Source organism: Chelonoidis abingdonii, chromosome 1 (assembly GCF_003597395.2).
Source record: "Chelonoidis abingdonii isolate Lonesome George chromosome 1, CheloAbing_2.0, whole genome shotgun sequence".
In the NCBI taxonomy this organism is placed as follows: Eukaryota; Metazoa; Chordata; order Testudines; family Testudinidae; genus Chelonoidis; species Chelonoidis abingdonii.
The window spans coordinates 76,582,463-76,604,306 of record NC_133769.1 but is presented as its reverse complement, the minus strand read 5'-3'; the positions used below and the strand labels follow the sequence as shown (position 1 = coordinate 76,604,306).

At 41.9% G+C, this 21,844-nt stretch overlaps 1 protein-coding gene across 9 annotated transcripts in view; it reads right to left on the bottom strand.

Moving 5' to 3' along the window:
- SYT1 (synaptotagmin 1) overlaps positions 1–21,844 on the bottom strand; it is a 550,197-nt gene that overhangs the window by 160,567 nt on the left and 367,786 nt on the right. For 6 of the 9 annotated variants that reach the window (XM_075066771.1, XM_075066782.1, XM_032798956.2 and 3 more), the window contains one exon: positions 7,647–7,841. In XM_075066771.1, coding sequence (XP_074922872.1) covers positions 7,647–7,818 — 172 coding nt within the window. In that variant the 5' untranslated portion in view covers positions 7,819–7,841. The remainder of the gene's footprint in view (positions 1–7,646; positions 7,842–21,844) is intronic. The other 3 variants (XM_075066776.1, XM_075066778.1, XM_032798958.1) reach the window with 1 other exon arrangement.

The following is a 21,844-nucleotide window of genomic DNA, read 5'->3' as shown; positions in this document are numbered from 1 at the left end:
AACATGCAAAATTATTATACAATATATGTAAATAATTTTTAACACATTTGTACTGATTTTTTCTAATATAAAGAATTAAAAAAGAAATTCCCAGTGCTGAAAATAAACTTGTGAACAACATGTTCACAGTTTTCTGGTTGCAAATTAAATTCTCTACTCAATTTAACAAGAACTGCCACAACTTGACATATCCATAATGCCATAAAATATCTACACAGTCATTGTAATGACTATAAAGAAATAAACACAATGATGTGCTGGAGGGGACTGTGACGGAGTCTACTCACCACAGTGGCCTGATGGTCATCACAGGGATTAGCTCCACAAACTGGTGTGCCCTCTTCAGGTGGTGCATCTCCCATCATTGTCTCTGCCTGCAGACCTGCCTCAGTCCAAGTATCGCAAGGTTCTCTTTATGACTTGGCCCTCCGGCCGTGTCACCATTTGTGTTTCCGCCCTTCCCGGAGTGGGGGTGGGAGGAGTATCTTAGGTCAACAGTCCAGTCACTTCCCCAGTTGTGAGTGAGGGGACCTGGGCCCGCCCACTACTCTTCTCAGAGCTTTCAGCCAGTTAATCCCAGCAGCCAGTCAGGAGCTCCCTCTTGTTCCCCAAGTCCCTACCAGCAACTGCTCTGCCCAAGGTGCTACTCTTTCTGCAGCTTGCTAGTCCTCATGCCTTGGGCTCCCCAAAGCAACTGATTGTCTCTGGCCTTGCAGCTCCTTTTATGTAAGCCCACCAGCCCCTGATTGGCTGCTCCCTGCACAACCTCCCTAGGCTGCTTTTAATCCTGTCCTTTCTCGTGTGGGGTGAACAGCCCATCACAGGGACCCTTGCTGCTTGTTAGGAGTCCCTTCTTAAAATCCTGTCACCAAATCTATGGTATGTGCTCAAACCCCCTCTTTACTATAGATTACTTTTCTCCCTGTGGTAGAGAAAATATGATTGCACCAGGTGTTTTCAAAAACATTCATGAGAGGTGCCCTATGAGGTCTTAATTGTCTTCCCTTCACTTCAAATCACACAATTAAAAAACTATATTATATGAATGGTTTAATTAGTATCCTTTTCAGGAACAAAATATACAGTTTCCAGAAAATGTAATTAATAGTCTGTCACACTCTTTGGCAGGAAGATTTTGCTTTTTCTGGGGTTCTGGCTAAGAGAAAGAATTTTTTATACTTAGGACAACAAATTGATAGGTTGCCAGCTCCCTCCCTCCACGGTTGAGTGTGTGTGTTACAGTTTCTCCTCTGTGCCCAAGTAACAGCAGGTATATTCTGTTACAGCTGGCTCTTCAGCTGAGGTTGTAGCAACTCACATTTTTGATTGAGGTCTCTGGTTCAGTCCTCGGTATGTCAGCCAAGATGGTGGTCATCACATAACAGGGCTTGCCTTGGATTAGAACTGCTGTAAACCTCAGCTGCCTGTGACAAGCTTTTTTTTTTTTATTAGAGGAAGGATGTAACCTGCTTGTTAGGATGTGTTACAGGTCCCCTCTGTGCCTGATCTGCAGAGCATATGTGTCTGTTATAGCCCCTTTTAAGCTCTGTAGGTCCCCAGTTCAGTTCCTAGTCTGAGTGCCAGGATGCTGCCTGTTAGACATGCACCCTAATACATGATGTACAGAGCATTTTAAAGAGGTGGATATCAATTAACATTTTACTAGGATAACATAGGTTAATCATTATTTCCTTAAGGGAAAATTTTTTGTTTGAGTCAGTTGTTCAAATATCACTACCACATCACTAAATAGTCAAATAAGATGTCAGATTCTGCGATTTTCTTTACAAATGCTTCTTTTCAGTTATGCTCTGCATAATGAGCTTTTAGTTTATATTTTCCACTCACTCATAATGATAGAGAGAGTAATATGTTCTGGAATCAGATTTTCAGTAATATCAACCCTGAGCATTCAAAAATTAAGGGTAAGGCTCCCCAAAATTGAGGTGGTTTATAAAATGAGATTTCTAAAAAAAAATAATAAATTTGGGTTCTTTTTATTTGTGGTTTCTGAGTCTTCAGGGTGCATTTGTGCCAGATTTTCTAGCCTGTCTCTACAACAAACTGTTTTTAAAAAGAATGAAAGCTGAGATTTTATGTAATCAGAGGACTCTAGGAGACGGGCTTTTAATGAAAAGAACAAATATTGTGAGATTTGCAAAAACAATTGCACTAGCTGAGAACATTGGATCTTTGACTTGTCCTGCCACTGCCCTGTCACATCATCTTCCCATTTCTATTGTATGTCACCAATAAGGCACTATTCATAATTACTCATATTTGCCACCCATGTAGAACAATGAATGTCTTTGAATGACATGAGGCAATTGAACATGCGTTGCAAGATGCGGGGTGCTACAGGAGGAAGTGAGCCTAGGACCATTGTGCTTTCTCCAGTGCTGGCTTACACTTGGGAGGAGTTCTCCATAAATATCCACAAAATTAACTTATTTACCCTCCTAATTCCTCCTTGAAAACTCTCCTCTGCCATGAAACCTATAAAATACTTGACAAGGTTTAGACTGCTGGAGTACTGAGACAGTTGATCAATATTGTCTCATTGTTTCCTTGCACTCCCTTGTCTGCCTGTCTCCATCTGTTGCCTCTTGTCTTATACTTAGATTGTAAGCTCTTTAAGGCATGGATGACATTTTGTTTGGTGTTTGTACAGCACCTAGCACAATGGGGTCCTCATCCATGGCCGGGGCTCCTAGGTGTTATGGTAATACAAATAATTAATAGGAAATTAATGCTGATTTTCCTATTTTTGTTGTCTCTGTGTATTAGAACAGTTTTGGAACTCAATATCTCTTCCTCAGCACCGTTTGCATGATCTATCCACCCTTAGTCACACTGACCAGAACCTCATGAGTGTCCCATCAACCTCAGTGGTGTGACAACTATGAAGAAAGCTGAAAGCTGAACAAAGCCCCAAGTTATTTTCTAAATACAGTCAAAATGGCAGGCCCATAAAAGTTAGATTTCAGAAATACCGTGTAAGAGTGTGCGTAAAGTCCCAAAATGGGATTAGAAAGTATCATTCAAAGTAATAGCCCAGAATCCTGGTGTCAAGGGAGAGAGAAAAATCAAGAAATGAGTTTAATGCCTCTTAGAGGGGGTAATAAAAACACTTAATCCAGTCTAAACTGGTAAATCAAGGGGGCCAGAATGGAGAGAAAAAGAAAGACAGGGAGGGAGAAACATACAGCAAGCCGTGGGAGTTATGACAGCTGAATTCAATACAGTTATTACTAAGGGTACAGGAGGCACTCTCATATTTATTATTATTATTGGCGGAATTCTGGTAGGCTTTGTTGTGGGGCTTATTCATGTATTGTTAAACTTAAGTTGCTCCTAGGAGAGTATTATCTGGGGGCAATTACAGGAATCAGTTTATGTATGAATATATTTTAAAGAGTTTTTCAAGGTCATCTAGCATTTGAGATGGGTGCTCATTTATGTAGTGTAAAATTATTAACATTTGTCTATATATGTAATTATTATCATCATCATCAAATTTTTAAACTAAACATTTAAACTTCAAATTAAGGGGAAAAACACCCCAATAAAAATTCCATGGACCTGTCAAGCAGCTTAAAGGGATTTTTTTAAAGAGGGCTAGCCCTCCGCTTTGCCCTTTCTGCATCCCCCTTCTCTGTTCTGTGATTTATCCTTTTCTCTCTCACCTTCTCCCTCCCTGATCTCTCCTTCCTTCAGTACTGTAAGGCTCTCGTCCCCAGAACCACTTGCAATACACTTTTGTTTATATTGTGTTCAATACAGAATTTAGGAGGAAGGGCTGGGATTCTATAATGTAAAGAAAATGAACATTAATATACATCAGGTACTGTAAGGACAAGAGCTTTGCTGGCCTGTAGAGAGGGACCAAGAGGGAAAATGATGAAAGAAAGAGAATAAATAAAGAAAAGGAGGTCTGAAAAACTTTTCAAAGCAATTTCCCTTTCATCAGTTTGACAGTGCCATTTTCTTTCCTTTTTATTTGTTCTTCCTTCTCTTTCATTTAAATGTTGGGATTTTTCTGTTTAAAATGAAAGAAGTAAAAACCTGAGCCGGAGTCTTTGTTGCTTGTAAACAGTTTGAAATTTCTGCATACAGGAGACAATTCAAAGCGGAAGGATTACAGCAGCCAATCAGCATAGAGAGATTTACATACAGTACAGTTATTCAGAAATTGTTCTGTGATTATGCAAATCACACTCACAACCAGAGTGCAGAGATTTGCATTACTGAGAAAAAAATCTCTACAGTTGTGGCTCAGTAACCTTATAGCATCTCTGCACTTTAATTGTATGAGTCACTGTAATAAAATAACTCCAATCATTTTATCCACAGTAGAATGAAAGATGAGACATCTTCCTGAACATTCTGCATGTCCTCAGATGCTCAGACTCTTCATATGCAACATGGGGGACAGTACATTGTTCTTTTTTATGGGAACAGATATCAGTGAAAGGCCAGGATTTGAGCCTCTATTGGTAGGAACTGTAACAAGATTTTTAAATTTTGTATTAACTAAGCTTATAGCAGCAATAGTGTAATTGGCCCCCTCTCTTTTCCGTGGCAATAATTTTATTCCCTCACTTGGCCTTTGGGAGGAATGGAATTTTCGTATTATAAAGCACATCAACAATGATGAATGTCACTTAAATCCAATGCACCCCACGCTGGAATTTTGTAGAGTAAGGTGAAATTTAACATTTTGGACTGGAATCTTGGCTGGTTTGTTAAGAGCCAGCTGATATTTAAATTTCTGCTTTAAAGCATGCCTACAGTCTTTGAACTTATTTAGGCCTGCACATTACATTAAGCATGTGACTTTTAATGTTCTACAAAATGCACTGTTTTTAAAGATTTTTGATTCCCTTTTAATCCACATTAAAATAAATCATGCAGTTTTCACTGAAAAATACTGGAAGGAAAGGTACATTTCAGGCGTGTTCACTGATCATTAAAGGAAGATTACATTTCTGTGGCTGCCATCATCCACGCCACAAATTAATGGCTTTTTATAAAATATCCATGACTTGACATTTTATGATTTGTGTGTGTAGGCAGGGAGATGTGACAGTAAACAATTTAGCCCACATACACAGTTTTTGTGCCAGTATAATTGTATTGAGTACGGGTGCAATGTATACCAATATAATTATGCTAATACAGCCCCATGCTCTGGCAGCCAAAGCCATGTCTCTCACTGTCTCTCCTGCTCATATTCAACAGCTCTCTCACGGTCACCCTACAGTGCCCTGTGCCCCTGGCTATCTTTTGTTTGGGTGCTATGCTGCCTCTCACCGTTGGTGGCCTGCATCTAGCCCTCCTGCTGCAGGGTTTGACCAGTCTCAGATGTGCTCAGAGCAGGCCTACAGGTTTGGGCCCTGCTGGCAAGATAGGTGTTCCCCTGCCTAACTTAAAAATCCTGCTCCAGGGTCTCTGGAGCTCCAGTCTGAGCTATCACTCTGAGCACCATTTTGGCAGGTTTGAAAATGTCACCTGATGGAAGCACAGGCACTTAAAGGTGTTAGGCAGCACCTGAGCTGAGGTTTGGAAAATGCTAGTGGTACTTACATGATGGACATAGACATATATCTGTTTGAGTGCCTAAATCCCTTTAAAAAGCTAGCCGTTAGCCTCTTTGTGCCTTAGATGCTCATCTACAACATGGGGATAATAGCACTTTTCTCCATCACGGGTGTTGAGAGGACAAATGCATTAAAGATTGAGGCACTCAGACTATCATGATGGGGGACCATATAAATGCGTGATATAACTTGGTTGCATTAATTTTCTCATGGAGCCACTCTGCACTATGCAACTCTCTTCTGAGGAGTGGCAGTGGGGATATACTGGGAGCACTACAGAGCTCACTGATGCTGTGCTGGTAGAGAGCGAGAGAGTTGTAGAGTGCCTAGAGGCAGTGTGAAGATGCAACAAAGGTCCTGACTTTTTAAGGACCAGAGGTTTCTGTTCCAAAAAGAATGATCTGGTGAAACTTTGTGAAGGAAAATTGTGATTTTTTTATCCCCATGCACAGATGTTTCCAGGTAGGGGAATTATCTAAAGGATGGGTAATACACATGGAAATCATCAAGCTGGTCATCTGATCCACTTCCAGCAGCATGCAGGAATATAGATAGTTGGTTTAACTGAATTCTTTTGGGGCTTGGCTAGCTTACTGGTATTCTGCATCCAATACAGTCCTTTTTTTCTCCATTTTAAAATGATAGTACATAACAGTATTTCTCTAAGAGTTAACGCAGGTCGGAAGAACAAGTCATGTTGAAACTGTCAAGGTACAGACTCACGTCACTTTCAGTATATTATGAAATAGTGCATGAAACATGTATGATTTAAAAAAAAAATTCCAGCAAGTAATTTCAGAGACTAATAGTCGGTTATTCTCCTTCATCCATAATGCTGTGCACCATGGGAGCTTTTTAGTCAAACAAAAGGCAAATTCTTGATATTAGGCTTTCCAGTTGTTTTCATTGTTATTTTAGAAAGGAAAGATGTGTTGCATTTCAAGTTCATCTCTGTGTATGGACTCCATTCCCAGACCTGCAAACTACAGAATTTTGCATAGTACAAACCATTCATGCCCTTAGTCATATTAACATCAAAGCTGAAAAATAAAGGTATATCTTATATAAAATTCTAGTCTGCTTCATTTAGATAACACCTTGAACTACAAATAAAACAATAAAGGTGTTCCCAAGTTACCATTTTCCTAAATGCTTTTTTCTTTTCTTGTTGTTCCTAGTAGTTTTGTTTTCCCTATGATATTATCAGACAATTCTGCCTGAATGTGGTCCATGCTGGACTGTGGAGATTACCAAACTAATGACATGAAGCCTTCTTGCCATTGTAACACCTCTATTCTTACAAGTGGGACTTTGGAGTGACAGACCAAAGCTGTTTGCTATCAATTTAGCAAAAATTGCATCTGCCAGATTGCCAAGATCCATTTCAGAGACAAAAATCGATTAATATTCTGATTTGTTACCTGTCATTATGGTCACACTATATTATACCTTTCCACAAGTTATAACCTCTAGGGGAAAAAACCTATTCTGTTAAATGTAATGCTTTTCCAAATATATTTTTAATTTGCTTGTACTGTCTACTTGCTATTTTTTTAAGAGCATAGACACTGTTATGATAGCTGCTATTTAAAAAAAACCTTAACTCATTTTGGAGGTTAGTCAAGTAGCAAAATAACTTATTTGTGTCACTGTGTGAAATTTTTAAAATGAAAAGGAATTTTATAATTATTATATGCAATATCACCTCAGAAATGCTTCTAATAATATCCTATTAATTGTACTTTATTTTCAGTTTTCACAAACTAAGTATTATTATTAATAATATATAATTATATGTACTAAAGAGGCTTGATCATATTATAATGTTTTAGAAAATATATAATTATATAGTTAATGTTTTGGAAACTGAAAATAAAATTAATCAAGTGTCAACATTCCTGGTGCATCCACCTGATTTGCTGAAAGGCCCACGAATATGTTTTAATATTTTCTAGTTAAACTGTAGAAATATTTTCTAAAAAAGATCTAGAATATTAGCAGTTGGTTTTCACCATTAGTGTGTCCATCCAACCATATTTTACTTACATGGGATTTTATTCAGTTCATTCATAAATTTCTCCTTTAACTTTGAAAATGCATCTTCTTTTCCACCTCCTGCTCCAGGACTGGCTGGTTCTGTGACATTAACTGGCAGTGAAGCAGCAATTGTGGTGGCTGGTGGTGCGGCCAGGGCCTCGTGACGACTTTCACTCACCATTTTCGTTTCCAGGAAAACAGCTACTGGAAAAATAGAAGCAAAAGAAAATATTTAAATGGTTCTCATATCAACAGGTCTCAAAGATACAGGACATCAACTGATGCTCCAGCATACTGGGTAAATATCACATCATTAGCATATTGCTTCTTGTTGGTTCATACAATATTTATTAGACTACAGGGAAGGGTCTTTTCCAGAGGCAATATCAACTGTAGTTATTATCTTATGATCCTTCTCCAACACTGCTGAGTTTTGAACTGTTGAATCTGTTAGATGCCTCACAGTTGCTATAACCCTGTTGCTTAGATTTAGCTTTTTGCCCTTTAATTTTGAAAGCGTAAGTAAACTCGCTGACAGGTTCAAGATAAACAAACAAACACTACATTGTATTTATAGAAGTGTGTGTGTGTGTGTTGGTAGGGGGTGAGAAGAGTCAGAGCCAAGATGTTTACGTAAAATAAATCAAAAAATTATAATCATATAAGAAAAACACCTCCAAGCTTTCTTGCAAAACCAATAATCTACTGTTGCACCCAGTTAAGCAAAATTGTACATTATGCAGAACTTGGTTAGAATCCATTCCTGATCCTCACTTTTTGAAAATAACTTCCCTTCTAGTCATTTCCTATGACATTTGCTACAGACAATATTCTCTTAAATGATGCACTCGTTTCCCCAGTGTATTCATGAACTTTGTCTATGAGGTAGTTAACTGAAGCCAGATTGAAGCAACCACAATGTTGACACACACATACTCCCACATTAACATACTTTTAATGTAATGTTTATTTGAGGTGCATTTTGCAAAATCTTTACTTGAGCTATAGGATAAAGAATTGTTATGGGGCACACGTGGCACAATTTTAGTGTTACCAGAGCGTTGGTTGAAGCAGGGCTGGCTCCAGACACCAGCAGAGGAAGCAGGTGCCTGGGGCGGCACATGCTAAGGGGCAGCATTCCGTCCATTCTTGGGGCGGCACAGTCCACGTGGCTTTTTGTTTTTTTGCTTCGGCAGTTCAGGCGGCAGTCCAAGTGTCTTTTTTTTTTTTGCTTGGGGCAAAAATGGTAGAGCCGGCCCTGGGTTGACGTGTTTGTCTTGGTTTAACAGTGTTCTGATGTTCCACTGTGTCCTAAATATCATTGACTTGACTAATCATCCTTCATTTTTTATTTCAGAAAACCAGAGGGAGAAGGGATTTGAGAGATAACAATCATTCATTATTGCTCTGAGTATACAACTGCTCTCACAGCTCCAAAAGGAACTTGGCCTACAGCCTTCCATAAAGAAATTTAAATAACCACCAAATGAACAAAATGAGACACATGAAAATGAAATGAGCAAAAAACTTCCACGTAGCAAATTCATGTATCAAGACCTAAATCTTTCTCAACTTACATCATGGGCCTCTTCAAGTTACTCAGGCAATAAGAACAACGAGCAGTCCGGTGGCACCTTAAAGACTAACAGATTTGGGCATAAGCTTTCATGGGTAAAAAAACCCACTTCTTCAGTTAGGCATTGTGATACTGAGCATCACAGTGTCTAACTTCTAGGTGCCTAGAAAAATCACTGGGATTCACGAAGCCCAAGTTAGGCACTTAGGCTCCTGTACTATAAATGGGCAGAGATAGGAGCCTTAGATAGTGATCTACAGAAGCCAGCACACTACGCAGGACGTCGTCTAAGCTAGCCAATGGGTGATGCTGATCAGAGGGATGTGTGCTAAGCCCCATCCTTCTCGTGAAGATAAGGCCCTAATTCCAAACTGCAGAGGGGCACCTTTCTCTGCTAGCGATTCTCAACTGTAAACCTTCTCCTGGTGTTAGGCCCCTATGCCATGTTTGTACAAGGCTGAGGACGACGAGGACTTTCTCCCTCGTAACATTTAGCCCAGTGCTTAGGGTACTCATCTAAAATGTTGGAGACCCCCCACTTCAATTCCCCACCCCCTGCTTGAGGGGGAGAAGGGATTTGCCTGCCAATCTGCCACCTCTTGGATGAGTGCTCTAACCACTGGGCTATGGGATATTCTGAGGTGGGGCTTCCTCAACCTCTCCTGCTCAAGCTGCTGCACTCGAGGTAAATAATTAGAGTCATTGGAGTAGAAAGACTGGATCCTGGGTCTCCCATATCCTGGGTCAGAGCTCCAACCACCGGTCTATAAAGTCACTTGTGTTTATGTTTGTGCATTTGCTCTTGTGCTCTCTCATCCCCACCCCCGCTCCCCTGAGACTGAAGGTGTGTTTGTTACATGCTGTGTGCACTAGCTGACTTCTGTTAGTCTGTTTTTTGTTTGGTTACTGGCTGTTTTTTTTTGTTTTAGGGGCACTGTTGGGTCTCCCCCTTTGCCTTAGGTGAGGGTTCTCCATGGGGCACACTTCAGATGGGTTTAGCGATTTGACCCGCAAGTAAGGTGTTTTGTGTGTCTCTGCTCTCTCCTGCACTGGAGAGGATATGTTGCTGACTGTAGGTAATGTTATTGACTGTGCTAATATAAAATCTGCCTCTTAAATGAGTAAATCTATAGCAATTTTCCTGGTCCAGGAGCAGTTTGTGAATTGTTTGGTATAGGAGGGACTTCGGATGAAGGAGTCTTTTGTTCATGTTTTCCCTTGTTTACTCCTGCTGCTAAAGTAGTTTTTTCCAAATCCCACATGTCCTTCACAATGAGATGATAGTGTCTGCTTTCTCCCATTATGGGTAGGCAGTTTCTGCTGTTAGGGTATTTCTGTTAGGATGCAAGAACCCAAATATGAGGCATGTTATATTACTCTGGCACCAGGTTTATGGGGCTCTAAATAACCCCGAATAGCCCTTGAACCCGTTTCCACATAGATGGGGTAGATACGACAGTACTTGCTACCTCTGAAAACATGAAATATTTCTTGTGTGGTGGCCCTGGTCATTTGAAGGGTTCCTGCCCACTGCTGGCTAGGAGGTCTCTGGTAAGAATGTGAGACCCAAGAATAGTGGGGAAGGGGCTGGGACATCAAGGGAGCAGCAGGAAACGGCCTGCAACTGTACTGAAAGATTCTAACCCCCCACCGCCATATATGGTCTGCTGTTGTCCAGGGAGCAGCTTCTCCTCTTCTCCAAGGAAACCTCTATTATGACTCAATCACTTGTACTGGACAGAAGCAAGTCTGGAGGTTGAGGAGCCCCTTCCTGCGGAGGAAGGAGAGACAGATTCTAAAGATGGAGGTGACGAACAAACCAATGAGACATTTATCCGAAATTATGTCTAAAAGGGCTAAGATGTTGGAAACCCCTGAGCTGCTGGCAGTGGCTGAGAATGGAGCTGCATGCCCTGAAAAGGAGCAGAGTGTTGCAATGGGTGGTAGCTCCATGCGTGGAGCTCCCAGTGGGGTACTGCCTTCCCCTGGCATGGTGAGTCCTCAAGCCTCCAATTCGGCATGCTGCAGTGATGATGCTGCCTCCCACTTTTGGGAAAATAGATATGTCAGCATGGTCCTTCATGAATAATGAGAATGTTACAATAGCAGCTCAATGTTCTTCTGAGCTGATGGAGTCTGAGGGAGAGGAAGAAGATGATGAGGATCTCTCTGACTCTTCACTGGTTCCTGATGTCCCAGCCAGTCAGCTGTACAGAAAGGTTGGGTACAGCATGATGGAGATTAGTAACTTTTTAGATAGTGTCAAAGAGAAGCAGGGAATTGACGTTGAGGCCTATTTCCCTGATTTAGTGTTTCATTCATTCATCTCTGTTGCGGGGTTTGCATCTGAGTCTGGCGGTATTACCAGCGAAGAGTCTGTGGCTGAGTGCCTGTGGCCATGTTGCCAAGCAGCAAGAGTCTACAACTGGTATTAGGGGAAAACAGATCCTCCTGCTCCAACAAGTTGCAAAGCAGGGTGACTAGCTGTGACTAGCTATTTGGATATGTAGCCTGTGAGGCAGATGCCACAAAGTCTACTCTCTAGGCCACTTCCTATCATGGCTTCTGCCCCTCCAAAGTCACAGCAGAGTCAGCTTATGGACTCACCAAGGGGGCTTCTCTATGACCGTGTCCCGGAGGCTTCTCTTTGTTAGTCGTGGCCCGCCCTTCCTGGTCTCAATGGGGGCCTCCGGCAGCTCGGCAGTGGGGTCTGGTCCAGGTGGTGAGGAACTCCTGCAGCCTCTTTTAGGATCTACAAGCCTAGGGCTGCTCCCTTGTGTAGTCTGCCCTGACTGAGCTGGGATGCTCCCTTTTGAGTTCTGCCTCAATTGTGAGCATGCCCAGCAGGTGTGGCTGGGCAGGGCATCTGGGCCCAGAGCTGCTCATTAACCCTTTTTCCCTGGTATGGGGCTTATACACCCCACCACAAGCACAAAGAGGGATACCTCGGCTGATTGTAGGAAACATTTTCATCTCAGAAAGTTGTTGAGCAAGGTGAGGAAGTGTGTGCAGAGGCCTCTCCATGGCTCATCTTGTTCAAAGTATTTTCACTTTCCATTGTTTCTCTCTGGTCCTTGACACTCTCCTTCTACAGTCTATGCTGCTGCTCAACTTTGGCACTCTAACTCTTAATGGATGCTGGGATGGTCATAAAAGGGCACAACTTTTTGAATTTCTCAGACAAAAATGGGCTGATGTTATCCTTTTGCAAGAGATGCATTCGGACTCTGAAAAACAAGGAAACTGGTTGAAGGAACAGACAGCTTCCTTGAGCCAATCTCACTGTTGGGGTGGCTGTTCTCTTTTCCCAGGGTGCAGTGGCACAGATCATCTCTATGGAGGAGATTGTGCAGGGTTGGCTCCTTCAAGAGGGAACATGTACCGGCACTTTTATTTTCAATCTTTTTACTTTGCATGCCCCTACTCTGAGGCGACATCTTTTCTCCTTTCTGAAGACACTTGCCCCTGCCATGCTTGACTGTGATCCTCTGATATTATTGTCCTGGGAGGAAATTTCAGTTGCACTGTACATTATGTTTTAGACAGGAGCCATGAGCAGTCACACCCTCTGTCCATCAAAGAACTGTATTATCTCCTGCAGACCTTTGGACTCGTAGATGTTTGGAGATTCTCTCATCCCACTTTTAGGCAGTACTGTTGGCTGAAGGCTACTCCCCATATGGTCTCACGGGGTTACACTGGATCACTTTTATACCATTAAGGCCAGCATGAATATGTATGTTCAGTCTTTCATGTATCCCACTCATTTGTCTGATCATCATCATGTTTCTGTCAGTGTGTTTCTTCTTGTTCCTGCCTGTTCTGCCCATTGGCACTTTATTACTAAATCGCTACAGGACTTGAATTTCACCCAGATGTTTGCTGTGTTTTGGGAGCGCTGGAGTAGCACAAGGCCTTGTACTACTCCCTGAGACAGTGGTGGGATGTCAGAAAAGTCCAGATTCAACTGTTCTATCAACAGTATACCTATGCTCCCACATGGTCTTTGCATCAGGCCATCAGTGCCCTGGAATGAGACATCTTGGGCTTTCATGGTAACCTTGATGTGTGAAACCAGGTGCAGATTGACCAAACCTTAACTGAGGACTACCAGATCCTGAAGTGCTTATTGGAAGGGAAGGCGCAAAGGAGCCCTGGTTCAGGCCCATTTTACTCAGCTGCATAAAACTGATGCTCCTACAATGTTCTTTTTCGGGTTGGAGAAAGAGTCTACGGGCTGTCAGGAGATTTTTGCCTACAACTGCTGGGTGGTCATCTGACAGCTGACCCTGTTGAGAGCTGGAAAGCAGCTGTTTCTTTTTACATCACTCTGTACTCACCAGATGCCTGTGATGTGCTGGCAACAGAGGAGCTGGATCAGGGGTTACCCCATCTGACTGGTGAGGAACAGCAGTGCCTGGACACCCTTCTGTCACTGCAGGGTTTCCAGCAGCTCTCTACAGACAAAGCCACAAATATTGATGGGCTGCAATCTGAATTTCACAAGCATTTCTAGCATCTTATTGGCCCTGACTTTTTTTCTAGTAGTGGTGGAGTGTATCCAGGAGAAAGAACTGCCCCTCAGTGGATGCAGGGCAGTGATCTCAAAAAAGGGGACCTCTGTGATTCATGGAACTGGAGACCTATTTCTCTTCTCTGATTATAAGATTTTATCTAGGGCCTTAGCTAACTGACTGAAGGACTATCTGGACTCTTCAATACACCCCGATCAAATATATTGTATTCCTAAACACTGTATTTTTGGTAATTTGTTTTTAATGGGTGATGTACTACTGTTACCAAACTTTGTAATCTGGATCTGGGGCTTATTTCAATGGACCAGGAGAAGGCCTTTGACAGAATTAACCATAACTTTCTTTTATAAAGGATGGAATCTTTTGGGATTGGGCCAGAGTTCTCTTCATACATTTCTTTATTGTACCATAATGTTTTTATTTTCCTAAAAGATTAAAGGGGGTCTTAGCCTCAACTTCCCAGTTCACAGAGGCATTTGTCAGTGGTGTCCTATGGGATACTATATGCTTTTAGTTTGGAGCCATTCCTGCACCTCCTCATAAACTGTCTGACTGGCCTTTCTCTGACAGTTTTCCTCACATCTGACAGTGACATGCAGGCACTGTGCGCTTGTTAACAAGTGTATGAACAGGCATCATCTGCCTGCACTACTGGGCTAAGAGCAATTCAGTCTTACTGGGTTCTTGGCAGTGTAGCAGTCCCTCTTTGTTGCCCCAACAATTGCTATAGGGGACCTATCATGTTAGGGGTCTTTTTTGGATCTGAGCAATATAAGCTAAGGAACTAGGAGCTGGCCAAGGAGAAGGTGGCAAGATCACCTGGCAGAAATGGCACTGGTTCCTTCCAGGACTGTTTTTGGGGACAGGTTTTTGATTGCCAACAAAACTGTGGCTCAAAGTTGTGGCACCGGCTAATGTGTCTGGGACCCTCCCCAGGCTTTTGGGACAGTATTCAGAGGTATATTAACCATTTTTAAATAGTTCTCATTGGTTGTGCCCTGCTTTGCTGTTCCTGTCATCAGATGAAGGAGGCCAGAAGCTCACTGATTTAGTCAGTCTTTTGGCAGCTTTTTGCCTCTAGTCTGTTTACCATTTGCTGTACTCTGACTCCCTGTTGGCCTGGAAGTCGCTTGCTTTTTCTCTCCTCTGTCGTGCTGGGGGGATGGACTTTGACTCTCACCTATTTTTATTGGCACCTGTTCAGTTACAGAGTCTAGATTTGCTTTGATTCTATAATGGTCTCTAATGCCTGGTGACTTCTGCGAAGAGTGCAGTCTGAGCAGGTGTTTTCCAGTTTATGGCTCCTGGAAGAGCTGCTGTTTTTTAACCCACGTTTTCCTGATGAAGTGCTCTCCTCCAGGAGCCTGTTGCCTGCCTTTATGCAGGCTGGGCTGACCAAGTTCTCCTATCTGATTGTTCCTAGTTGGTCAAGCTGGAAGTTGACAACAACTCTTGCTATTCAGACCAGAATCCGGTCTGTGCATTTTTTGTACAAGGTCCTCGCTGAATTCCACGTGTTGCTTCGGCAAAAGACTGCTCAGTAGTTGTAGTATGTTTTTGCAAAGATTGCAGAGATTGAATCCTGTATTCCCCTCCCTAGCTGTCTCCCCTTCTGTGGATGAGATCCTTGTGCAACCAGGCAGATTGTTGATACTGGAAGGATTTGGTGAATGTTCCTTTTGCAACCATAACCAAGAAGCAACTCTGTAATATATGAGTCAAAGTGCAGCATTTTGCCACCCTCTCTGATCTTCCTGATTCACCCTGTAGGATGCCTCTGTCCCTGGTGACACTTTTAGTTTGGAGCCATTCCTGCACCTCCCCATAAACTGGATTACATTGTACAAACCTCTTCTTAAGTTTTTCAGTGACTTGTAGCAACCAATTATTTTGTGCACCATATTACCCCGAGGCGTTTGTCCAGTATCCCTTTTGCTCGGTTTCAGACACCCCTGTTTGATTCCTCTTTTTGTTTTTTTGCAGCAGTTTTCAGTGGTTTGGGATGAGTTTTCTCCAAGCCTCTCTTTGTTCTGGGAATGAGACAGTGCTCTCATTTGGATGGTTTCCGAGTCAGGCAAAACCAGCCCTTTTGAAATCTCACAAGAACATAATAGTTGGGGTTATGGGTTGAGATGTGCTAGAGCTGTTCCATGTGCACCATTGTGGCCCAGCTATGGATTGATTATACTTTTCATAAACTGACATGTAACCTGGACACTTTTCCAGTGACTTGGTGTTAATATTTTGAGTGAACTTGGTGATGATGCTTTAGTGATTCATGTTAAATGTTCACTTAATTAAGCTATGTTTTGCTTTATTTTTTGAATATCTTTTGTGTTTATATTTTGTAATTTTATAACATTTTAAAATAGTGAGCACTCACCCACTACGTGGGAGACCCAGGATCCAATTCCCCTGCTCCAATGATGGTATCGATCCGGTGCAACAGGTTCAGCAGGGAGAGATTGAGAGAGCCCCACATCAGACTATCCCAGAACCCACTGGTTAGAGCACTCACGTGAGAGTTGGCAGCGAAGTTCCCTGTAAGCTGCACGGCCATGCAGCAGCCTATTTAATGCCACACAGGCACTCAAGGAACCTGCCTGGGGACCTGCTGTGGTCAGGGGAGGGGCATCCCTCCCCCAGCTCCCACCTAGCGCAACCACCAACATGCTGTGGCCAAGGCACCCCTCCCCTGGCCCCAAATCTGCTGTGGTGCAGCCCAGCACGGCTGAAGTGGCCCGGCCCCAGTCGCGACCGGGGTGGCCTGGCCTGGATCAGACCCGGACCCAGGCAGGCTAGGGTGGCCCTCCTCTGGCCCAGACCTGCTGGGGCCAGGGGAGGGATGCCTATTCCCCAGCCCCAGAGCAGCTGCAGCATGGAGGGCTGCCTCTTCCCCCACATCCCAGGTGCTGCTGTGGGGAGAGAGAGCTGGAGGGAGTCCTCTCTCCCTACTGTAGCCCCTGAGCACCCTCCTGCACCACAAACCCCTCATCCCCAGCCCCACCCCAGAGTTCGCACCCCCAGCCAGAGCCCTCACCCCCTGAACCGTAACTCTCTGCCCCAGCCCTGAGCCCCTCATCCCTGGCCCCATCCCAGAGCTGAGTGCCCCTGTGTTCCTTGTCCTGCTCTTTGCTTTTTACCTTATTCTCTGCATTCTGCATCTGCCCTGTGCAGTTTCCAGCCTAACAGAAAAGGATAACAACGGTGATGCACCAGAGGTTATATGATACAGCTTTGTCTAGTATTTAATTTCTTATGTTATTTGCCAACCGGAATCTATTTACCTACTGCCTATAATGGTGTGGGGGAAGTTCAATAGTGGCTTGATCTAAAGCACACTTAAGTCACTGGAAATATTCGTATTGGTTTCAGTGGACTTTGGATCAGGTCTTAGGACTGTAACTCTTCCCAGTCACTGCCCACAATTACATTAGGGCAAAATGAAAATTGCAGCATTTGTGCCCAGTACTAAAAAACATGCCAGCTATTTCAGACTAGAAGGATCTCTCTCCATATGCTCTGATGAATGCCAAATACTATGAAACAAAACACGCAGCGCTGTAAGCTGTATATTTTAGTGTTATTTTTATGTTGTAGCATTTTGTCAATGAATGCCAGTTAAATCAGAAGCAGAGTCTATGATATATCATAATTAAATTAAAATTACATTGCTTAATTGTAATATATTGCTTAATTATTTCAGGCCTGGCAGTTGAATATTCTCACTTGTGATAGAAGACACAATTTCCAGTGATGACTTTCAGCTAATTAAAAATTAAGGGAAATGTTGTAATTTATTTACTTATAATTTTGGAGTGACATTTTAAAAAAATGTACTGGAAGAGCAAATTTGAAATGTTTCTTAAAAAAAAAGTAAGGAAAAATAATGAAACAAGTAGATTCCTCTGATCTCGAGGAACAGTCTTCTCTAGATTCACAGTGCAGTAAGAGGTCACTATATCTAATGAGGCATGCACAAACACTCTGAGACTTGCCATAAAACCTTCCACCTTTACATGCCAAAGACTGTCATATTTCTAAAAGATGTGTACAGGCCTAAAAGAAAAAAAAATCGTGATCCAGAAAAGTTCCCTGCAATAAATTTCAAGCTTCTGAACAGCACGTATGTGCACAGAGATGGCACCCAAAGGCTGCCATTATCATATTACTATTCTATTCCACAGGGATGGTATAAACACTGTAGTGGCACTATTATAGAGCATACAGTCTGAATGATTAGTGTACTGTTCTTCTGTAAAATAAAGATTACTTTAATACTACAGTGTGTTTGTGAAGGTAAAGCTTTATACAATAGTAAAACAATTGCCATTTATGAAGTGACAGCCATAGAAACAAGCACACAAAATAATCAAAACTAAATTTAGGTTAAGAAATAAGTAGCCATGGAATGCAGTTATGATTCCCTTTGCATCATTAATACAGTTTTATTATATGATTATACTGACCTCAATGGAATATTACATATGGATTTACAGTTATAAGAAAGTGCAGTTTCCTTGTGTTATATTCTAATGCATTTGCCAAATAGAGTAATACTGTCAACACTGCATGATTTTGAAATACCCCACAGACAATTGTTATCCTTATGCATACCGATTCCTTTGTGTATCACTATTGCTATCCACACGTTAGTGCAGAGTTTATTAGAAGTCATATTTAAAACTTAGATATAAAACAAAGAACTAAACAAGCCAAAAGAGAATGTAAAAGTGTTATCGGGAGCTCTTATTAAGGAAAATTGTTCTCTTCTATATAGAAATTTGCAGGAATTAGACACTAACTCTGGGAGATGACAATCTGGACCACTGAGAATCCTAGCATTTATGGATCCAATCTCCACTATGCATGAATGATCACTAGAGAATGGACATTCCATTAGCGTCAACTCAATTTCTTCCTAACTCTTCCTCTGAAGAAGGTAATACCTTTTTAGAGCAGGTATGACACTGTTAATTCTTTAGTATCTGAACAGTCTACCACCACACAAGTATGAAAATCTTGAGGATTCATCAGAGGTTTCTTTATGGAGGCACCCACCTCTGCCCAGCTGTCCCTGTGCAGGATTCCTTCAGAAGTCCTGCTGCAAGGAGATGCCTTGGAACCCATCTTGAAGGGTCATAATGAGAAGCGGGAGGCAGTGGATGTAGACAGAGTTGATGTAACCTATGGGAGGAGAAGGGGTTTAAACCCATGATTTAACCTTCCTTCTTCCCCATCCATAGGACTGGAGAGTTGGAGAAGAGGGAATATGCTGCACAGGCAGCACTTTCCCCTTTCAAACACATGCACACTGAAGCTGAAATCTGAACATCTCACAGGAAAATGGAAGGAGCATGGGGCTATTTGGAAGGAGGCTGACCTCATTAGAATTCTGCTTGACCTGCTCTAAAGTGTTCTTGAAAAGAAACCTGAACCACTTCTAATAGGCAAAATCTTTGTTATCCTTTCAAGACATGCCAATTAGAGGTGTGAAATGCTCACAGTGAAACCCCCCTCTCCTCCCCAAGCAGGTGAAACTTGTCAGTTTCAGGTTTCATTGAGAGTGAAGCTCACCAGAGTACATCACCTTTTGGAATTCCTTCAGGATGTGCAGGTTAGAGTCTAAAACAGTCAAGTTTCTATGGTTTTCTGCTCTGTACATTATGGGCATATCAGGTCCCAGAATGGGGTACACTATGGATCCAGCACAGCAGGAGCAAAAGGATCTGGTGGAACATGTTTAGCCTCGTTGACAAAGAATTGGCGCCATCCCTTCAAGGCAGAGGAATTGAGAAGAGCGGCCTACCTTGTCTTTGTTTGCTCCTTTACATCCAAACTGAATGAGCAAGGCAGCTTGACCAGTGAGAGACTTACTGGAAAGTGTCTATTTTATTTTTTCCCCGATCATTAATATGAAGATTTTTAGAGACGTTTGAGATCTTTGGCCATTTCAAAATATTGCATCTGGACCAATTCTGAACCTTATCAATGCCATTAAAAAAGTATTATCAATTTAAAGCGGTAAGTAACATGGTCTGCAAAGTGCCAGCTGTATTTATTTACCACCCTCTTACAAATTAAAAGTAAGACACTGAGTAATGTTGCCCTGAAACTATTTTTTTGTTTTGTTTAAAAAGTCCTGTTATGGCAAGTTTCATACCAGAATAGTTTTTGATGGGTGGTTATAAAACTCTGAGCAATGACTGTGGTACAGCTACAGTGAAGGGTGCAGTACTGTAATCAGAATCAAATATTGGGAGTTTGCTTCCAGATTACGCATGACATATACAGTACAGTAGATCTATTAAGCATCTCAGACATGTTCACCACAATAATTACATTCAGCTTTGAACATAATTACAAAACACAGTCTAGGAAAAAAGCCCACTAAGATAAAACTAAATACTTGGCAAGTAAAAATTACTTTAGTTGTTCTATCATTTTCTGTTTACAGCTATATCCTATAGCACAATGAAGGTGAGAGACAACATTATTAACCTTCAGTGACAGTAGGGCAGGATAAGTATTTACTGGGAATGGAGAAAGGTTTTACATTATACTGAAAACGTACCAAATTCCATTATTTTTTTCTTTAAATGAAGTGAATTCATCATTAACAAAATGGAAGCATTAGCAGAGTGTCTAAAGATATCTGAAATAAATGATCTCTTCCCAGGTTTAAATATTCTGGTATTAATAATACATTTCTTCCTCATTCATCTCCCCATTAATGAAATAGCCTATCTTTCGAGCTTCAGTAACTGACATTTATTTTAAAAAGACAGGCTCCAAAAAGAGCTTTTCTAAGCATTTTGTAAAGATAGGCTTGTAACTATCTTTTCAGAAGAATGGAAGGGTCACAATAAAGATGTTATATCAAAACAGCCATTTCAAAACTGCCACAGAGCCTTCAAATACAAACTGTATTTAGTATGGTTTTAAAGAAGGTACAGGAAATGGCCAATGTTTCTTGTGAAAAAGGCAACATGACGGAGGTGGAATTTAAATCTCCTTGGGATCTATCATAGAATATCAGGGTTGGAAGGGACCTCAGGAGGTCATCTAGTCCAACCCCCTCCTTAAAGCAGGACCAATCCCCACTTAGATTTTTGCCTCAAATCCCTAAATGGCCCCCTCAAGGATTGAACTCACAACCCTGAGTTTAGCAGGCCAGTGCTCAAATCACTGAGTAATGTTGCCCTTTATGTGGAAGGAATGTATATGTGAATAATTATGAGCATTATCTGCCTATGTAATAGATCCTGTCAAACTAACTTGACATCTTTTTTTGATGAGAATACAAGTTTGGTTGATAAAGGTAATAGTGTGGATGTAATAGACAGACTTCTGTAGGGTGTTTGTCTTCGTAAAACATGACATTTTGATTAAAAAACTAGCATATAAAATCAACATGACATATATTAAAAGGATAAAAAATTGGCTAACAGCTAGATCTCAAAATGTAACTGCAAACAGGGAATTATCATCGAATGAGTCTGTTTCCACTGGAGTCCTGCAGGAATCAGTTCTTGGTCTTGGGCCACTTAACATCTTTATTAATGAGGTGGAAGAAAACATAAAATCATCACTGATAAAGTTTGAAGATAAACACAAAAATTGGAGGAGTGGTAAATAATGAAGAGGACAGGTCACTGATTCAGAGCAATGTAGATCACTTGGTAAACTGGGCATAATCAATATATGTTTTAATGTGGCTAAATAGATACATCTGTGAACAAAGAATGTAGGCCATTCTTAAAGGATGGGGGACTCTATCCTGGGAGGCAGCGACTCTGAAAAAGATTTGGGGGCTGGAACATTCCAAGATGCAATCCAGACCAGTGAGGTGCTATGCAGTGTTCCCTCTAATTTTTTATGTCCATGTGCAGGACACATCACCTCCATATTGGTGCACATAACAAAATTCATGTGGTGGGGTTTGGGGTGCAGAGGGGGGTGAGGGCTCTGGCTGAGGGTGCAGGCTCTAGGGTGGGACTGAGGATAAGGGATTCGGAGTGTGGGAAGGGGCTCAGGGCTGGGGCAGAGCGTTGGGATGCAGCTGATTCAGGCTTTGGGGTGGGGCTGGGGATGAG